Source organism: Cnephaeus nilssonii (assembly GCF_951640355.1).
Source record: "Cnephaeus nilssonii genome assembly, chromosome: X".
Lineage (NCBI taxonomy): Eukaryota > Metazoa > Chordata > Mammalia > Chiroptera > Vespertilionidae > Cnephaeus > Cnephaeus nilssonii.
The window spans coordinates 123,587,210-123,607,115 of NC_137071.1; the positions used below are offsets into that span (position 1 = coordinate 123,587,210).

Sequence of the window (19,906 nt, forward strand, 5' to 3'; positions counted from 1 at the left end):
ACCACCAAGCGACAAGCAGTTGGCAAACCCAGTATTCAGATATCATCTAAGGAGCATATCTAAAACCTTCAAATGGCACTAAAACAAAGACACAGACTTTATTGAGGCAGATACATTTCCTAGCAAGGGAGGAAAGGGTCTTAAAAGTTCCTGGAGCAACTGGTTCCTGTGTACTTCTTACAGGAAGGTGGAAATTGGGGTGGAGGACTGGGGTGCAGAATTAAGGCACAAGTAGCTCACCAGTGAGGAGCAAGGCAGGAAGAGAAAGGAGAGAGGCCTTAGAGGAGGAAGAGAAAGAAGAAACAGAAGGATCCCTGAGGAAGGTGAAGGAGGAGGAGGGGGGTGGGGAAGGAGGCCTTGGGGGAGGAGGTGACAGCTTAGGAAGGTGCTGGCCTCAGTTCATGTACAGGGCTGACCAGGCCAGATATCACTGGGCTGGGTGGGCTCAGCTGGGCCTGCTCCAGAGGAAGAAGTTGCAGCGAGAAGAGGGGTCAGTGGAAGGCCCCCGGGGCCTGGAACACATGTAGAAGTGGCGGCCCTGGTTGGGTCCTGCCTTCTTCACAGTTCGCATCACACATGGCTCTCCATGGCCCCCACAGAGCGGCATGGGCAAGGGACCCCCCAGCACAGACTTCCAGAATGACGTCCGTACCTCCTTCTTATCCTTGGCCTCTGCATCCTTGGCCTGCCCCTCTACCCCTTTGCCCATCACCTCGTCTTCTGGGATCTTTGGGGTCACAAGGGCACACAGGTTAGGAAGCTCCAAATTGGGAGAAGCTTCGATACGGCTGGAGGATGGCTGGAAGTAGTTGATCAGTTTTTTCTGGCCTCTGCTGGAGCCAGCCCGACTTGGCCGAGGCCTGATCGAGCGCACATGGGCTTTGTTTTGGCGCATCTGTCCCTGGGTTTGACTGCTGAGCTGCAGCACTGACTGCTTGGACACAGGCTCTTGTTTGGGATGAACTAGGAAATGAAGGATCTTGAGCTGGGTGCCTGAAAACTCAGGGAGGAAGCGGGTGCAAAGAGGAGGGCATTGTTTTGCTGGCACAGAAGACACGCTCAAGACTGCACCCACGGGACAATGGTCAGAGCCCATCACCTCAGGCAGCAGGAAGGAGTCCTGGAAGGTGTCTATAACCAGAGTCCTGTCTCCCAGCACATAGTCAATCCGGGAGCCATAGTTCAGACGCCGGGCGCCAGTGATTGTTGACCAGCAGGTAAAGGCCCTCTCCTGCTTTGGATGGAAGCAGCGGTAGGTATCAATAAAAGCCCCAACGTGGGACCCATCCTGGCAATCCAGCTTACTGAGCAGGCCGTCCATCCACTTGCGTCCTGGGTCCTCTTCAAAGCATTCCTGGGGAAAGGGAAGGGGGACAAAGAGAGAGGCAGAACTAGATGCCGGAAGGGACTTGGCTTCATTTTACAGACAAGAAAACGTAAGCCAGCAATGGCTGGGATTCCATTTCCATCCTTCCTGATTTGTTACTTGCTTCATCAAAGCAATTCTTAGAATTGCTCACCAAAAGAATGGAAAATAGGAAGCTAAAGGTGGCTGCCTCTAAAAAGTAGGGCTAGGGCCGGGAGTTAAGAAGACTGCTGCCTTTTCATTTAAACCCTCTGGCACTATTTGGCTTCTCTTGTGTCAAAGCCCTCACTGACCATCCCTCACTCCTGAGCTCAGGGGCTCCAGAAATCCATGTCTGATTTCTTCCTTTGACTCTGCTCCCCAGTTCATCCATCCATCCAATTCACCCACCCACTCATTCAACCAACAAATGTTCAAAGAACACTGAGCAGGAGTAACCTAGGCAGAGGGCGTTACAAATGAAGAGAACAGCCTCTCTGATGGGCCTCTGGAGGGAGGGGACAGTATACCCAAACACCTGAGGGGCAGCCAAACTGAGGGCCAGAATACCAGCAGAAGATGACTACTATAGTTCAGGCCAGCAGCAGATGATGGTCACTTAGACTAGAGGTGTACCAGAGGAGACAGAGAAAATTGAAATTAAAAGATGATGTGGAGCCCGACAGGTGTGGCTCAGTGGTTGAGCTTTGACCTATGAACCAGGTCATGGTTTGATTCCCAGTCAGGGCACATGCCGGGTTGCAGGCTCAGTCCCCAATGGGGAGCATGCAAGAGGCAGCCGGTCAATGATTCTTTCTCATTATTGATGTCTCTATCTCTCTCACTCTCCCTTCCTTTCTGAAATCAATAAAAATATATTTTTAAAAAAGAGATGATGTGGAGCTAGACTCTATAGTACTCGCTGGCCAACTGAATGTGGGAAGGGTAGAGGAAGGAAGAAGGGCAATAGTAACACAATTCTCAGGCTTCTGGGAAGAGCAACCAAGGGGATAACAGTGTCATTTTTAAAGATGAGAAGACTAGAAGAGCTGGTCTTGTGGGAAGTAGACATATTCTGCTACTTTGGACAGTGTCATGTGACCTGGTACTATTAATTCTCATTTGCTAGAAGAAAGAAGGTAGGAGGTGCACTTAGATCTAGGACAGTTCTGAACTAAAAAAAAAAAAAAAAAGGTTCATGAGCAGAAGACAGAGTGTATTAGAAAAATGATTGCCCTAGCTGGTTTAACTCAGTGGATACAGCGTCAGCCTGTGGACTGAAGGGTCACAGGTTCAATTCCAGTCAGGGGCACATGCCTGGGTTGTGGGCTTGATCCCCATTAGGGGACGTGCAGGAGGCAGCCAATCAATGATTCTCTCTCATTATTGATGTTTCTATCTCTCTTTCTCTCTGCCTTCCTCGCTGAAATCAATGAAGATATATTTTTTTAAAAAAAAGAAAAATGATTGGCCCTTGAATTCTGGCTCCAAAGGGGCCCCATCTCCTGCCACTCACCTCCCTTCCTATGTCACCCCCTAATAAGAATGGGACTTGCAGCCCCCTATGCACACCAGGCAAATTCTCAACCTGCAGCCTTTTCTCATGCTAGAATGCTTTGGTGCCCTCGCCCCAAACCCCTACTCTACTCATCTTTTAAGATTCAGGACATTTTCAGATGCCTCCCCGATGCCCAGGCTGGCCCAGGAATCCCATTTCTGAGCTCCCTAGCTACCTGGACTGCCAACTCTGTCTCAGCCCTGAAGACACCATTCTATAAGTGGCTGGTCATGTGTCCACAGCCCACCACCACGCAGAGAGCTCTGAGGGGCCAAGAGCCAGAACTGGGTGGTAACCTGAGTCCCCATCATGTGAGTCGGGCTAGGTCAAGGGTAGGGTCAGTAATGTCTATTGAATAAATAAACAATCCTCAGTGGTTTGAGAATAGTATTTCAAAGGAAGCTGCTCCTGAGCCAAAAAACAAAACAAAACAAAAAAAACAGCACTGATTGGCTGGCTGAATAGAACCACAGTCAGGAGTGAGTTCAGAGGCATAGAGGGAGCCTACCAGGTTGACTGCATCCCAGTGGTCAATGGGGCGGTGCGCTGTGTTCAGGTCACCCAGAATGATCACATGGCTGAAAAACACAACAGTGGGATTGTCAACTGGGAAGTCAAGAGAGGGAAGCAGTAGTCCTGGCCCATCTATGTTCTCCTGGGCTCAAGAGCTCAGACAGGCCACCTCCCAAATTGAGGCCAAGGTGAGAACCAGCAGCAACTCAGAACAGCCTCTTTCTCCAACCTCATTGTAACCTTGCTGCCCTTTACTCTTGACCAACTCAATTCTGATCTCCAAAGGTGACACTGTTCCATCTGACATGACTGTCTGGTTGATCACCTCAGGGTATTTTTCTGGTCCTTCAAAGTTGAACTGGGGTACCACTTCTTCTAGGAAGCAGCCCTTGATTACTCTAACACACCCTCACTTTCCTGTCCCTCTCTGGGATAACACTTATTATTTGCTCCCAGGAATTTTATATTCCTCATCTCATTTCATTCTTAAAGCTATTCTGCGAGATAGGGAGTCATGCATTCATTTGACAAAAGAGAAAAGAGAAGCAGGACGAGCCTTGGGGCTCGTAATGAGTAAAAGGAGGAGCCAGAATAGGTGCTCAGAGGTATTTGAATACAAACCCTATATTTGTGTTCCTTTCCCTGGTCCTTGACTCTTATAGAGCAGGGCCTATTCAGGTAGGCATGCTGGTGTCTGCCACTAGACTGAAAAAACTCCCAAGATGAAGATCCCATTTCCCATCCAATGGAGCCTGACATGGGCTGGACACACAAGAAAGACTCAAGGAAGCCTTGCTGCCCAGGCTTGCAGTACCTGCCAGCTGCCAGGAGGGCTTCTGCTCGGATCTGCAGCAAGCGATAGAAGCGCATCTTAAAGGTCAGCCGCTCAGGCCTCCCAGGGTCCGCGTGGGGGCAGTACACGTTGATTATGGTCAAGATCTTCTCCTTACCATCCCATGTGCTGGGGAGAACAGAACCCCCCCAAGAAAATGAGTCATTTTCAAGCCTCTCCTCCCCACACCTTGTGGCTTCCACTTAATGGTTATCTGTGGGATGGGCGCAAAGAAAAGGGACAGAAAGACATGAACGAGCTGGCACACACAGGACTTGGGGACTGACTATAGATTTGGCAAGGAGAGGGCCATCTAGGATGACAGCCAGGTAAAGCAGGGCATGGTGCTGCCAGTCAAAAAGACAGGACGCACAGAATGAGAGCACCTTGGGGCAATGAGTTCAGCCCACGATAAACTGCTTTTGTTTGTGCCTGTGGAAATACGAGAGCTGAATCTCCCAGCCTTGCCCCCTGTAGAGATCCCCATCTCAAGGCTCAGAGGGAACACGATTTACCCAGTGTCACACAGCCAGGACTAGAGTCCAGGAAAGGCAAGTTTGGGAAGTTTCCTATGGTGAATGCCTGTTTATAAAGGCTAGCCTCACAATCACCACATGTAGACTACGACCAGCAGTGCTCAGTGACAGGGGGAGGTGGGCTATTACCGGATCTTGTGCTGAGTGAGGAGGGCCCGGCCCTCATTATCCAGAGCCCGAAGCTCCTCTTGGCTGAACTCATCCATGTTTCCATAGCAACCCACGTCCCCATTCTGAGGGGCAAGTAGGCCGCTCAGGCCTTCTTCAGCAGCCAGTGGGGTGGTGCTGTCCTTACAGAAGGTGGCTACACCTAGAGACAGACAGGGTATTTTGAGCAGGCCTGGCAGCCAATAGCCTGTTGCCCCCCCACAAGTCACCTCAAGTTACCTGAGTCATCTCCATCAAGTGTGGTTGTATCAACGCTTCTACCAACTCAAAGGCCTTGATGGCTCCCTAGAGCCTGGGGAAATTCTACTCAAACCCTGAAGTCTCAATTTCTTCATGTACAGCAGCTAATATTCTAAGTATTGTACATGAATACATGGTAAGTGTTCGACTAGTGTTAGCTACTACCATTATCACATGAACTCATTTGTGTAATCCTTATAACTGTCCACAGTGGTCGGCAAACTCATTAGTCAACAGAGCCAAATATCAACAGTACCACGATTGAAATTTCTTTTGAGAGCCAAATTTTTTAAACTTAAACTTCTTCTAACGCCACTTCTTCAAAATAGACTCGCCCAGGCGGTGGTATTTTGTGGAAGAGCCACACTCAAGGGGCCAAAGAGCCCCATGTGGCTCGCAAGCCGCAGTTTGCCAACCACTGCCCTAGGACAGTGGTCGGCAAACTCATTAGTCAACAGAGCCAAATATCAACAGTACAACGACTGAAATTTCTTTTGAGAGCCGAAAACCGACTTCTGCGCATGGGCCACGAAGTTTCAATTGCGCTGTATGTGCGCGCCCGCACGTGGTATTTTGTGGAAGAGCCACACTCAAGGGGCCAAAGAGCCGCATGTGGCTCACGAGCCGCAGTTTGCCGACCACTGCCCTAGAAGGTACGTATTATCCCCATTGTCTAGCTGAGGCATAAAGAGATTAAGCAACTTGCCAAAGGGTACAGAGCTAGGAAATGAGCTAGGATTTAAACCCAGGCAGTCTGACTCCAGAGCTCATACAAGTAACCACCACACTATTGTGCTTCTGAGGTCCAATAGGATAATTTGACACATAAAATTTGACACATAATTTTATGCGGCTTTAGCTCTATGGACTAAAAGCCTAAGTTTCTCATTACCTTCTCACCAAATATTGGAAAACCCTTTCTCCCTTCCTGCTTTCATCACCAATTTCAAGTCCCCAGAAACCCCCATTTACCGGAATAGCCACTACGGTTGCGGCTGAAGCTGAAATAGGAGTTATAGCCCTCAATGATAGCCAGGGGCTCTGTCAGCGCATCCCCTGAAAAAAGATGCAAGATTATGTCAGAGATGAAACTAAGACCCAGGACACATAATTACAGTTGTAAGGCTAATTCCTTGTACACATCAGAGTCACAGTTGGAAAATAAAAGGAAGTATCTATGATTAGAGGAGGAGCTAGAAAGTTGAGGACTAGAGAGGGAATTGATATCAGAATGAGGAGGAGGGAACTATGAAATGGGAGGTGGAGAATTAGGTAGGAGAAGGGAGGTGACTAAGTGACAGGATGGAGCTGGGGGAAGGAAATGGGGATCTGGGAGAGGGATCTGGGGATCTGGACTGGGGGGAGGAGAGGGAATTAGAGGATCTGAACTGGAGATGGAAGGAAAAGTAGGGAGTCTCAGAAGGGAGTGTGTGGGGCAGAGAAGGAATCAGGAGAGGGAGCTGGGGGTGGGAGATGGATGGGAAGGAGAGGGAATTAGGAGGAATAAGCTTGGGATGTGACATGAAGGAGAAATGATGAGAGGCTCTGAGCTGGAGAGTAGCGATAAGGGGAACCAGGGATCTAATTAGAAAGTATAAGGAGGAAATTAGGGAGTCCGATCTGGGGGCAAAAATGGGGTTGGAATGAAAGGATATGAGCTGGGGGCAGGGAGGAGGAATTGGGGAGTCTGACTTGGAAGTGGGAGATGGACAGCATGCGGGTGGGGAGAAAATTATGGGGCCTGAGCCGGGGTGGGAGAATGAATGGGAATTAAGAGGGTCTGAGCGAGGATGGAGGTTGCAAGGGGGAGGGAATTAAAGGTCTGCTGGGGACAGGAGAGATGAACTGGGAATTAGGAGATCTAGCGGAATTGAGAAATAGGGGTTTCAAGGGGTGGGGACCGGGGTTCTGAGAGGGTCTGAGAAGGGGTGGATTCTAAAGACAGAAATGGAAGAGTGAAATGAGATGGAGCAGCGGGCAAGTTAGCAGAAAGGGGAAAGTATGGTAGGGGTCTTGGATTCTTGAACGCTCACTGGTAACTTTAGTCTCCTGAAGACAGAGGATGTCAGCATCCAGCTTGTCCAAAATGCGCGCCATGGCCATGGTGGTACAGTGGTTGGGCTCCTCCGCTTGCAGAGGGCTCCGGATCCCATTAATGTTCCAGCTCACCACGCGCAGCATTGTGACTCCAAACCGCTAAAGCCTCCCAGCCCGCGCCCTACCCGGGGACCAGAGGGCGGCGAGCTCCCCCACGTCCCCCCTGGCCCGGCCTTCGGGCCTTCCGGCTTTCCGAGCGCACTTGCGCAGGCGTCCTCTGACGTACCACGCAACGGTGGGACGTACGTGGGCGGGGCTTCAAGCCCCTCCGTTCCCATTGGCTACAGGAGAGGAAGCTGCAGGGGGCGGGGCGGACGTCTAGGAGGAATGAATGGCGGGAAAAAGGCCTCCGGTAGGGCTTCTGCTTCTTCCGCAGCACTTGATTATTTTTTGTCTTTCTTGTTAAAAGTATCATATATGTCCCCTTTTCCCCCCATTGTCCCGCAGCACTTTAGCCCACGCATCCTAGTGTGACTGCGTTTCTGCTCTGCCCAAAAGCCCTTTTGATGCTTCCGATGACTTACAAATGCAGCGGAACCGTCCAGCCACCGAAGCCCCGCCCCCAACGTGGCAGCCCGCCCAGCCGGAAAGCAGACAGCTGTAGCGCTGGCGCCCTAGGAGGAGCAGCTGACGTAACTGTGCTGCGAGGGAGGAAGGATGCGTGAAGGGAACTTCGCCGCTGCAGGAGGGAGCTTTAAGAAGCAATACGACTTAGGAGAGGGCCCTGGCTTTATTGGGTGGGGAGGGTGGGAGGGAGGAGGGTGTCTCAAGCCTGCTCAGTAGCCATTATTTGTCTTGAGCCTTATAACATCCTAAGGACATGGCTGGACACATACAGTCTCTTGGCTCCATTTCTCAGATGAGTAAAATTGAGGCCCAGAGAATTTAAGTGAGCTCCCAAGCTCCCATGGCTCTTACATATGCATTATCTCATTTCATTCTCAGGACAATCCTTTAAGGGCCATTAAGACTAAGTAGGAGAGATTGAGTGAATTCACTCCATTCTCAGAGAAGTGACAGTGTCAGGATTCAAAACCTATCTTAATCAGCTCAAGGAATATATTTTTAAGTAACTTTTTTCTAACCACCCACCTCCCCAGTTAGATCTTTTCCTCTAGGCCCTCCCGGCACCCTATGGTCCATTCTGTCACAGCACTTATCACATTGCACAGCTACCATTGATTTCTATTTCTGTCTCTAGACTGCCAGCAACTTGAGAACAATGAACATGTCTGATTCATCTTGTTAGTCCCATCCCCTAATATGGGGGATAACATATATTAGAGGAGTTAGTAGATATTTGTTGAATGAATAACAAAGGACAATTGCAATAGCACCAACAGGTTAGTGACTTGATTTTTTTTAAGTTAATTCATTTTATTATTATTATTATTATTTATTTATTTTAATCCTCACCTGAGGATATTTTTCCCATTGATTTTTAGAGAGAGGGAGAGACAGAGAGAAATATCAAAGTGAGAGAAACACATTGATTGGTTGCCTCCTGCACGCGCCCTGACCAGGGTCCAGGCCGGGGAGGAGCCTGTGCCAAGGTACATGCCCTTGACTGGAATAGAACCTGGGACCCTTCGGTCTGCAGGCTGATGCTCTACCCACTGAGCCAAACCGGCTAGGGAGTGACTTGTTTTTGAGAACACAAAAATAGAAATAATAGACATATACAATGTACAAGGGAAAGTGTAACTTAGGTTCCTCACACAGAATTGCAGCATAATTATTTCCCCCCCCCCCCAGAATTTGATAGCCTTAGATTAACCATCCTCAATGTCTGCAGACTGAAAGAGCTGCTTTTCCTACTGGGGGACTTAAAGGTTACCTTCCAGTTGTTGCCATCAGAAAACAGCTCTGCAATTAAAATTAAATATGTGCTGTTTTAAACTTTTTCATGCTTTGGTGGTTATTGGTTCAGGGTTGAATCCCAGGAGTGGGATAATGAGGACAAAGGAAATGAACCTTTTTATTGCTCTTGCTTTATATTGCCAAATTACTCTCCAGTAAGGGATCATGCCTACTTACACCGAAGAACAATCTGAAATTTCGCCCCAAGGAAATGCATACAGATCTTGCCTGTCTCAGTTGCTGGTTTTAATTTTCCCATTCTGCAGTGGCTTGTTAATATTAGTTCTGACCTTTGGGGCAAGGTGAACACATGGTTAGCTTAAAGAGAAAAGGCTCTGGGTGGCTCAGGAACTTCTTTGGCAACTACAACAGCTGATATTTCAACAGAGCACACACACACCCCTCTTACCAAGGGTACTTCCCCAGCCTTCCCAGAGAACCAACGGAAGGCTCCAGGCTCCCTCTTTGACGCCACCCACTGGACCTGTTTGGGGGGTCTAAATAGAAGAGGACTGCGTGTCGGATAATTACCAATGGAAGAAAAAACCTCTAAGAGAACAGGTAGGTGAAACAGAGGAAAAAAGAGTTACACAAATCCAAATCCGTTCTTTAGGCTGTCTGGAAAGTTTGTTGTTGTTGTTTTAATTTGAATAGGTGGCCACTTGAAATGTGCATTAAAGGGTGTGGGAGAGTTGGGGAAAAGATGATATCTATATCCATCTATCTATCTATCATCTATCTATCTATCTATCTATCTATCTATCTATCTATCTGTCATCCTTCTGATCTGTCCTTGTGGGACACTGGTCCAAAAAGCCTCTCTGACTTGGTCTACTTCAGTTTTGAATGAACTGGGAGATAGAGATTATGTCTTTTCTTCCCCCAGCGTATGAGGTAGGGCTGGTTTGCTCTGGCACTTGGAACAAACCTTTTAACTTCTCTGGGCTTCAGCAGCCTCCTCAACTAAAATGGAGAGTGACGTTCCCTTAGAGGACTGTCTCTAGGTGAAGAGGCGTGGAAGGACAGGGACCAGAGCTCTTTAGAGATATTTTAGGACTTCTATACTCTCTGTGACATTAGTGATCCTGCTTTTTCTGCAGTCTTGGCAGGCAGTACAACGCACAACCCTCTATCTGCTCTTCTCCTTGCGTGACTGTGGTCTATGAAAAGCTACTCCTAGAACTAGGATGCAGTGAGCCTTGGACCCAACACATGGGGCTGAAAATACGGGGGGATGGTGGGCCAAGGCAGTAGCTAAGAAAGAAGAAGATCCTAGGCTGCCGCCGCAGCAGACCTGGTACTTATATATAGGCACCTGACCTGTAAGCATGTGGCCAATCTCCCCTCTGCACCCTAACCTCCCACAAGTGCATTCACACCCACACGCTTCAAGAATTACCAATAGGGAAACCCCATTGGTGATTTTGTTACCCATCCGTCCTATCTTGATACTGCTTTTAATGGAATTCTCTAACATAACTCATACTTTGGGAGGATGATCAGGATCGGTGGGCCACAGGAAGTCACACTGTATGCTTTTCTTCCCCAGAATTAACCCCATTTTAGAATTTGTGGCTCAGCTTTTGGTCTTGAGTGAGTCTCTGATATTGAGTGAACACTTCTTCTTTAACCAGTTAATTCGACCTGTTCCCGGAGGACTTCCTTCTCTTATGTATTCTGTTCTGCCCCATTCAAGGTGGAGAAAACTTCTAGATGCCACTTTCTATCTTCAGACCAAGTTAGTTCCTCCACCCAGGACCCTGCATAGCTCTCTGTATAACATTTACCTTGTTTGAATGGGGATTATTTGTCCACATATTCATCTCATCTAGGGCAAAGAGATGAAGATTGTACAAACACTCATTGAGCAATTGTCTCCTCTGTGCCAAGGCCTTAGCTGGCCACTGGAAACACAGATTGCAGACAGCAGAGATCCCGTTCCCATTCTCAAGAATCTCACAGTCTAGTAAGGAAGCAGAGCAGTAAAAACACAGGTGGATATTTGCTCAGATAGACAGAAGCATAGTTAATATGACAACCAAAGACAAAATCTGCCCTGAGGGTACAGGGAAGGCTTCCCAAGGAGGCAAACATTGAAGAGTGAGTTGTATTGAACAAGGCCTTGAAGAGTGAGTTGTATTTTGTTGAGTATGGAAGGGAAGAGAAGGCATTCCAGGCTAAGCAAAGACTGAGGCAAAAGAGAAAAAAAGTACATGGTATGTTTTGGGGCCCAGTGAGTCAGCCAGTGCAGTTTAAGCATGGGGGTGCCTAAAGAGATGCATGACTAGAGAGGTGGGTTAGGACTTGATTGACAAGATCCAGGCTGAGGCCTTTCCATGAAGCTTGATTAATTCTCCTGCTTCTGGGACCAGAATTGATAACAGTGGTAAAAAATAAATTAATAGCTAATTCCAGGCCGTTTTAAGCTGGGTTTTCAAGATTGGACCCTAGGTTTACCATTTCAGTCCTTGCCAAAAGCCCGCTAGTCTCCTATATCAGATTTCCTACTGCTAAAATTATCTTTCTGCCTTTTGGCAGGATCGTGAGGACAAAATTATAAACAGATGAGGGCTCATGTTACTGGCTCAATTACCTTGGACAAGCCCCTTCCCCTCCCACACCTCAGTTTCCCTGTGAGGCTAGTGAGAGTGTTTGTAAGGAGCAACTAGGATAAGGAATATGTTGCTGCTTTGTGGGCCATGGAAAACATACATGGAAAAAGTTATTAAGATTATTAGCATTAGCAGAGTGATATTTATTAAGAGACTTTTTAGGATTAAGAGAGTTACATATCTTTCAAAGTCTAGTTATGAGACTCTAAAGATTCTAAGCTAATGTGGAAGGACGCATTCTTAAATCAAGCTAGATTGATCAATTAGCCAATGAAAAGCCCTGGAGTGGGAGAAATATGGTACCCAGTGTTCTACTCCTGACTTATTTGCTGCAGCGCCTTAGGAAAATACTGCCCTCTCTGGGCCTCCAGTTTCTTACCTGAGAGGGTTGGATGAAACAATTTCTAGGGGGTTCACAAAACCAAAAAAGTAAAAGTGAATTCATCTTTCTAGTTGGTTGGCAGGAGCTCTTTATTTATTATAAATGTTAACCCTTTGTCTTAACGTTGTACGTTTCCTTTAGCGAGTGATTCCTGTTTGCTCAGCATTACATTTGCCAAAGACATGACTGATCATTTACTTCACAAAAGGAATCACACAGCGTTAGGGGATATATATTGAGCATTTCCCAGGTTGCTTTACATGTATTAACATGTTGAATCTTCAACAACCATAAGGGGGTAGGTACTCTTAGCAGATGAAAAAACTGAAGCATTAAGTTGTCTTCTGCCCTGGGTCTCATGACAAGGGGCAGAGGTGGGAGTCCACTCAAGTAGTATGGCTCCAAGAGCCTGTTGCTCTTCACCACTGTGATCCACTGCTTCAGTACATCCATTTACATGGGCAGGCTCTGAAATGCATTGAAATTTTATGATTTATAAACAGCAACTGGAGGGGATCTAACCCTTGTGTAGAGTAGGACACTGAGAATGTACTTCAGGGAATTTCTTAAAAGGCAAAGTGGAGCTAAGAGCATTGGAGGGCAGGGGTTGGAGATTTCTATTCCCAAGCGATTGCCCCTGTATAGCCCAGCTGAGTGGAAGAAAGTTGAGCTTCCTTGTAGCCAATCACAAGAGGTTCATCAGGGGGTGGGAAGGTTGCAAAATAATGAAGTAAGAGCACACTTGGACACCTTCCAGGTAAGCTGTGCCTTTAGATGAGTTATACACATAAAAGCCTCAATACAGCCAGGGGGAGATGGAGGGTAAAGTGGAGACATCTGGGTGGGATGTCCTACTTTGAGTTCATTGCTCCCTATTGCCCACACTCAGCCTGCTACAGCCTTCACCCTAAACCTCCATTCCTATGGGTTGGCATGAGGAACTTTTGCCAGGTTTTGAATCAGATCACATTGCCTTTTCCCCTAGGGCCTAGGGCACCCGATGGCTGCTGGCAGCCATGTGGGCAGTGCTTGCCATCTCTCCCCCAGCAATGGCTGCATTCATTCCTCTTCCCAGAGGTGTCAGGTTTACTCCTATTTATTTAGCCTTGGCTGAAGAGAGCATAAAGATGTTTAGATAGTGCCCATCTCTCCAAGACTGCCCCAGGCAGCATATTTTCGGAGGAGAGGCTCTGCCATAGACAAGTCAGCAGAATTGAGGGGAACACAAGTGTTGCAATGCCATTTTGTAGGAGAGGGTGGGGTAGCAAGGCAGTGAACCTTCCACTTCCAGTTTGGGCCTTTGATTGCTGCTAGATCAAAACATTGCATTCGTCAGTAGGGACTGTGTGTGTGTTCGTATTTGGGAACCTTGCATTTCTGATGTGGATCTCTGTTTCCGGGTTGAACCTTGACATTCTACTTGGGCCTGTATTTTATTTCAAAGCTGTGAAAGCTGTTGAGACCTGCCTCCATCACCTTTGCCTCCCCACCTTGCACAGGATGTAAGCACATGATCTTTGGTCTTTTATTTGCATACTCTACTAGTCCTGTCTTCATTGGAGGGAAGTGACTGGCCAGACCTGGGCTGTCTTGCTGGCCGCCCTCCTTTGCTGGAAGGAACTTATCTCCTATGTACACAGCTCTTGGAGTTCAAAGGCCTCTACTGACCTCTGCCCAACCTCTCCCTCTCTGCACCCAAGTCCCCACTGCTACATACAGGACCAAAGACAGGCAAGGACTAAGTAAAAGGAGAGGAGGCTGGAGACAGGCTGCCAGAGGGCTCAGCTCACTTCCCTGTCCCAACGCTGTCCACCTACTGCTGTGGCCACAGCAACAGAAGAGACAGTTAGCAGGACAGGAAGTGAGGCCCGGTACCTTGTGGACAGTGGTGTCATTAGCTGTGACATCTAAGATGTCTCGAGAGATGGAAGAGCTCACCCAAACAAGGTTACAGAAGATCTGGATTCCACACAGCAGCGACAGCAGTGGGCTGCAACGGAGGAGGGGCTGTAAGTGGGGTTTGCTTCCGTGGACTTCAAGGTGGTGGTGGTAAAGTGGGTATAGAAGAAGAGCAAAGGAAATGCCTCCCCTATGCACCCCTACCCCAACCTGGAAGCTGGAATTGATGAACAGCTGGGTAAAGTAGCTATAACATAACAAGGGGCTAATGTCAGAAAAAGTAGAGAAAGAATGAGAGAACGACAAAAAGAGATAAAGACAGACAGAATGAGGACTGGGTCAAGACTACTTAATCAGAGGGATTTTTGATACAGGCCCAAGTAGAATGTCAAGGTTCAACCCGGAAACAGAGATCCACATCAGAAATGCAATTTTTGACTAGGAGCTTTTTTTTTTTTTTCTCATATCAAGCTTACTTGGAATGCTTCTTGTTTGAAATTTGACATTTCTAGTTTGGAACCGTTCAGTGCTTAGCCGAGAGTGTCTCATTTTGGTGACCTCAGTGAAATGTCTGAAAATTGGTCCTGTCTGATAGTGCATGGGTGAAATAAGGTTATGGCTCCTAGAATAGTTTCTCAGGGGACAGGTGCAGGGTACACAACAGTACCATATCATTGGTCAGTTTTGCTCCTCCTCTTTCTCAAGCCTCTTCTAATAAATCTATACCTGACTGGGTTGGGAAAGGCTGGGTGTCCTGTCTCCTATGTTGCCTTCTTGGCACATATGGACACTTTCGCTGCTCTCGTCAGAGAGAGAAAGAAGACAGTCTTCTCAGGGAAAGCCTGTTGTGTTGTTATATTGTTCACTTTGAAAATTTAAGGAAACAGAGGGTCAAGGGAGAAGCAAATGAAACCTGTACAACTATTTTTAAAAAGCTGGAGTATACCATTTCCCATAGATAATAGAGGACAGTTGTGGACCAAGGTGCTTCCAGCTCAAGGATTATGGCCCGAGGAGCCATAAGGTGGGCAGAGATAAGACAGCTGTGGACTGTGGGACTGAGACAACTCAAGGACCATCTGACCAAGCTTCCATTATGCTAATGCTGCAGGAGGTCCAGGGTCAGGGCCTGGTGGGAGGAAGGGTAGTTGCTTAGAGGATCCAGGAAGATGTAGGATGTTAAATATCGTCTGTAAGATGTAGGATATAGATGGAGGAAGAAGAGCAGAAGGGGAGGAAACCCGGACTCATGTTCTCCTCTGTCCTCCTTTTCACCAGCAGTTTTACTCACTCATTGGGAGATCTAGGAATTGCATCTCACCCTCACCTACCTGGACAGTCTTGAACCTTTCTAAGGGGCTGTTGGGTTTAGGTGGCATGCAGGCAAGCCACTCTCTGCATACCTGGGTTCTCCAGAATTAAGACCCTTATATTACTGGGAACTTCCTTTTTAGGTTGGAGAAATAATACACACCAATCACCTAATATAGTCTCTGTCACCTATATTATTGTTGCATGCAATTGTAGCTTGTTTATTCTCGCTGTGTAATATTACATTTTGTGAATGTCCCAGTTTATGCATCTTAATGTTCAGGAGCATTTAGGTAGTTTCTAGTTTTTGGTTATAAAATATAATTAAATAATAAAAGGGCTTGCACATCATCGTAAAAAACTTTTTGCTTATTTTTGTTGCTATTTTAAAGAATACATTTTTAGAAAAGTTACATTTTATAGCAGTTTATTGGTAATGTATACAAATATAATTGGTTTGTTTTATATTGCATTTATAACAAACCTAATCGATCATTACTTTTTAAAAATCCTCACCCGAGAATATGTTTATTGATGAGAGAGAGAGAGAGAGAGAGAGAGAGAGAGAGAGAGAGAGAGAAACATTGATGTGAGAAACATCCATGGGTTGCCTCCTGTATGCATCTGGACCAGGGTACAAAATAAATATGTGCTCTCTTTGGTTCTGAGCTTCTCTCTCCTCAGCTGTAAAACAGGATTAATACCTATCCCCTATTTTGTTGGATGATTCAGTGATTCAGAGGTTCTGGATTTAGATTGCCTAGGTTTCAGTCCCAGCTCCTGCCTCCGTGACCTTGGACAAATCTATTTGTGCTTTCATTTCCTCATCTGTCAAAAGAAGTTAGTAGTAGTGTTGTTATGAAGATTAGAGAGCCAAAGCATATAAAATGCTTAGAAGAGAGTCTAGCTTATAGTATAGCTCAAGAAATGCTATTATTATTTAAACAAGAAGATGGGTGTGTGGTCCTTTTCCCCACCATATCCCCAGCATCATGACCAGGGCATCTTGTATAATAAAAGGCTGATATGCAAATTGTCCCTTCAGGAGTTTGACCAAGAGACCAGGAGTTCAATCGCTCGCTATGACGTGTGCCAACCACCGGGGGTGGAGCGGAACATGGCGAGTGATCAGCAGAGGTGGCAGGGTGCTGAGGGAGCAAGGGAAGGAGGAGGCGGGGAACCTGATTGGCCCTGATTGCTGGCCAGGCCTAGGGACCCTACCTGTGCATGAATTTCATGCACTGGGTCTCTAGTGGTACATAAAGGTGCTCAGTAAATGGTCACTCTATTACTTCCACTCTACCACTCACCATAGCCAAGCATGGAGTTCTCTGTGTGCAAGACTACGTGAGTGATTGAATTATGTAAGATCATAGGTGCAATAAGCTTAGATAGCGTTTGCCACATCCTGCCTGGGTAATGTCTGCTTCACTTTTTTTTTTTTTTTTTTTTTTTTTTTTTTTTTTTGCTGGGGAGGTCAGGTTATTTACCCCACAAATATCTGAGTCATCTTTTGCTTGGAGCATCCTCTCTAGAAGACCTGCCTGGCCCCAAAGGGAGTGGTGGCAGGGAGGGGGAGGGAGGCATACAATCACATAATGAGGTTGTTCTGAGGATTAAATGCATTAACATGTATAAAGTGCTTGAACTGCTGTGTATATTCATCTGTAACTTGTTTTTCTCATTCATTGTTATGTTTTGCTGGCCACCTATATTATTGTTGCATGCAATTGTAGCTTGTTTATTCTTGCTGTGTAATATTACATTTTGTGAATGTCCCAGTTTATTCATCTTAATGTTCAGGAGCATTTAGGTAGTTTCTAGTTTTTGGTTATAAAATCTAATTAAATAAAATGAAAATGTTGTCCCATAAATTCTAGAATCAGCTTTTCAAGTTACACCAAGTTACATGCGCGCGCATGCGCGCGCGCGCGCGCGCGCGCACACACACACACACACACACAGAAAATGTTTGGGATATTTATTGGAATTGCATTCAATCTGTAGGTCAATTTAAGGAGAGTTAACATCTTTGCAATATTGTCTTCTGTAAACATGGTATGTCTCTCCATCTATTTAGACTATTTTATTTTTTTACATATATTTTTATTGATTTCAAAGAGGAAGAGAGTGGAAGAGAGAGATAGAAACATCAGTGATGAGAGAGAATCATCGATCAGCTCTCTCCTGCACGCCCCACACTGGGATAGAGCCCTGGCATTTGCCCTGACCAGGAATCGAACCCTGACCTCCTGACTATTGGTCGATGCTCAATCACTGAGCCACTATTTTCATGTCATTTAAGTAAAGTTTTGTTATTTAAAAGGGCTTGCTTAAGCCTTCGCCAATGAGCTCATTGGTTAGAGCATTGGCCTGCACACCGATGGGTCATGGGTTCAATTCCCAGTCAAGAGCATGTACCTGGGTTGCAAGTTTGATCCCCTGCCCCATTAAAGCACGCAAGGGAAGCAAACAATCAATGTCTCTCTCACATTGATGTTTCTCTCCCCCTCGCTCCCTCCCTCCCACTCTATCTAAAAGCAATGGAAAAATATCCTTGAGTGAAGATTAACAATAAAAATAAAAGGGCTTGCACATCATCGTAAAAAACTTTTTGCTTATTTTTGTTGCTATTTTAAAGAATACATTTTTAGAAAAGTTACGTTTTATAGCAGTTTATTGGTAATGTATACAAATATAATTGGTTTGTTTTATATTGCATTTATAACAAACCTAATCGATCATTACTTTTTTAAAAATCCTCACCCGAGAATATGTTTATTGATGAGAGAGAGAGAGAGAGAGAGAGAGAGAGAGAGAGAGAGAGAGAGAAACATTGATGTGAGAAACATCCATGGGTTGCCTCCTGTATGCACCTGGACCAGGATCAAACCCATAACCTTTTTGGTGTGTGAGACAATGTTCCAACCAACTGAGCCAGCTGGCCAGGGCTAATTTTGATAAGTTTTATGTAAATAAGTTTTCTTTATTCCCTTCCATTCCTTATATTTTTAGTCATTTTTTCTTATATTACTGCACTGCTAGGACCTCCTACCTCCAATACACACACATCATTTTCAGTACAATGTGAATACAAATGTTAATAGTGTACATTAGGTTGATCCTAATTTTAAAGGGAATACTTTAAAAGTTTCACCTTTGAGTAAGTTTGCTGTAGTTTTTTAATAGATACCATTTAACAGGCTAAGGAAGTTTATTCTTTTTTTTCCCCACAGTGCAGGGTTTATTAGGGGAGACTCCCCAATTTTCCAATAGGATTATTTTCAAATGAGTAGATGCTGGATTTTATTAAAGGTGTTTTCTGTATCCACTGAGGGCTTGACAGGCTAATTTTACACTTTAATCTGTTAAGGTAAGTTAAATTAGAGGTTTTTTATTGTGTTGAACTAATCTTGCAGTCTGATGACAAATAAAAACTGCTTGGATTTAGTTCATTAATACTTTGTTTAGGAATTTGGAGTTTTGTTCATAAATGAGATTGTCCTTTAATTTTTTCATTCTCTATTTCCCTATTTGATTTTGGTGTCATAAAATGAAATGGGAACTATTTTCATTCATTCTATTTTATGACAGAGGTTGTCCAAGGAATTATCAGTTCTTGAAATATTTGGCACAATTTTCAGGTAAAAACATTGGGGCCTGGCATCTTCTTTGTAAGAAATATTTTATTTTTAATTAAAAAATATTTTAATTGATTTCAGAGAGGAAGGGAAAGGGAGAGAGAGATAGAAACATTGATGATGAGAGAAAATCATTGATCAGCTGCCTCCTGCACTCCCTACACTGGGGATCAAGCCTGCAACCAGGGCATATGCCCTAACTGGAAATCGAACTATGACCTCCTGGTTCATAGGTTGACACCCAACCACTGAGCCACGCAGGCCAGGCAGAAATATTTTAACTGATACAATCTGTTAAATATTTATTGGATCACACCAGTTTGCTATTTCTACTTGTCAGTTTTGTTAAGTTATGGTTTTCTAGATTTTTTTCTATTTCACATCACTTTTCAAATTTATTTGCATAAAGTTCCTATCTTTACATTTAAAAAAATCTGTGTTGCATTTACAGTTATATCCTCTATTTTTTTCTAATGTTGTTTATTTGCACCTTCTCTTTTTCCTTCTTGATCAATTTTTCCACAAGTTTGTTACTTTTATCTGTTTTTAAAAATAGACGACTTTGGCTTTTTTATTCTTTCTGTATATTTTTGTGTTCTATTCAACTACTTTTCTTATCATTATCCTATTTCTTTCATTCTCTCTTGGTTTATTCTGCTATTCTTTTTAACCTCTGGAGTTGGATGCTCAGTTCATGAATGTTCAGACTTTCTTTTTTAAAATATAAGCTTCCAATGCTATAATTGGCCTACTAACCAGGGCTGATATTTGACGGATATACAATTGAATGGACACATGTATTTGTAAAATATCTCCAGAAAATTGGGTCAGTAAGCACTGCTCCAGGTTTCTTAGTTCCTCTGCCACTTAGCCGGTTGTCCTGACCATCTCAGTCCCTTTTCCAGGATTGCT

At 45.4% G+C, this 19,906-nt stretch overlaps 2 protein-coding genes across 4 annotated transcripts in view; one reads left to right on the forward strand and one right to left on the reverse strand.

The window, feature by feature from the left end:
• Positions 1-80: 80 nt before the first annotated feature.
• Positions 81-7,472, reverse strand: APEX2 (apurinic/apyrimidinic endodeoxyribonuclease 2). Its single transcript, XM_079764891.1, has 6 exons — positions 7,226-7,472; positions 6,165-6,248; positions 4,914-5,094; positions 4,231-4,377; positions 3,412-3,481; positions 81-1,354 (listed from the first exon to the last, which is right to left on the reverse strand). Exons 1-6 carry the CDS (start codon positions 7,371-7,373, stop codon positions 446-448), a joined length of 1,539 nt encoding a protein of 512 aa, XP_079621017.1. The 5' UTR covers positions 7,374-7,472; the 3' UTR covers positions 81-445.
• Positions 7,473-9,274: 1,802 nt separating this feature from the next.
• The window catches only part of PFKFB1 (6-phosphofructo-2-kinase/fructose-2,6-biphosphatase 1), a 46,195-nt gene continuing 35,563 nt past the window's right edge, over positions 9,275-19,906 (forward strand). The window contains exon 1 of one of the 3 annotated variants that reach the window (XM_079764888.1): positions 9,275-9,710. In XM_079764888.1, the coding sequence (XP_079621014.1) occupies positions 9,683-9,710 (28 nt within the window). In that variant the 5' untranslated portion in view covers positions 9,275-9,682. Of the gene's footprint in view, positions 9,711-13,673; positions 14,153-19,906 lie in introns of those variants that run through there. The other 2 variants (XM_079764887.1, XM_079764890.1) reach the window with 2 other exon arrangements.

Excerpts from the sequence above, each read along its gene's own strand:
- APEX2 (XM_079764891.1), bottom strand. The coding sequence starts at position 7,373 with ATGCTGCGCGTGGTGAGCTGGAACATTAATGGGATCCGGAGCCCTCTG. Across the intron at positions 5,095-6,164 it reads CAACCGTAGTGGCTATTCCG|GTGTAGCCACCTTCTGTAAG; the intron begins GTAAATGGGGGT and ends GTCTGTCTCTAG. Across the intron at positions 1,355-3,411 it reads ACTGGGATGCAGTCAACCTG|GAATGCTTTGAAGAGGACCC; the intron begins GTAGGCTCCCTC and ends CCCTTTCCCCAG.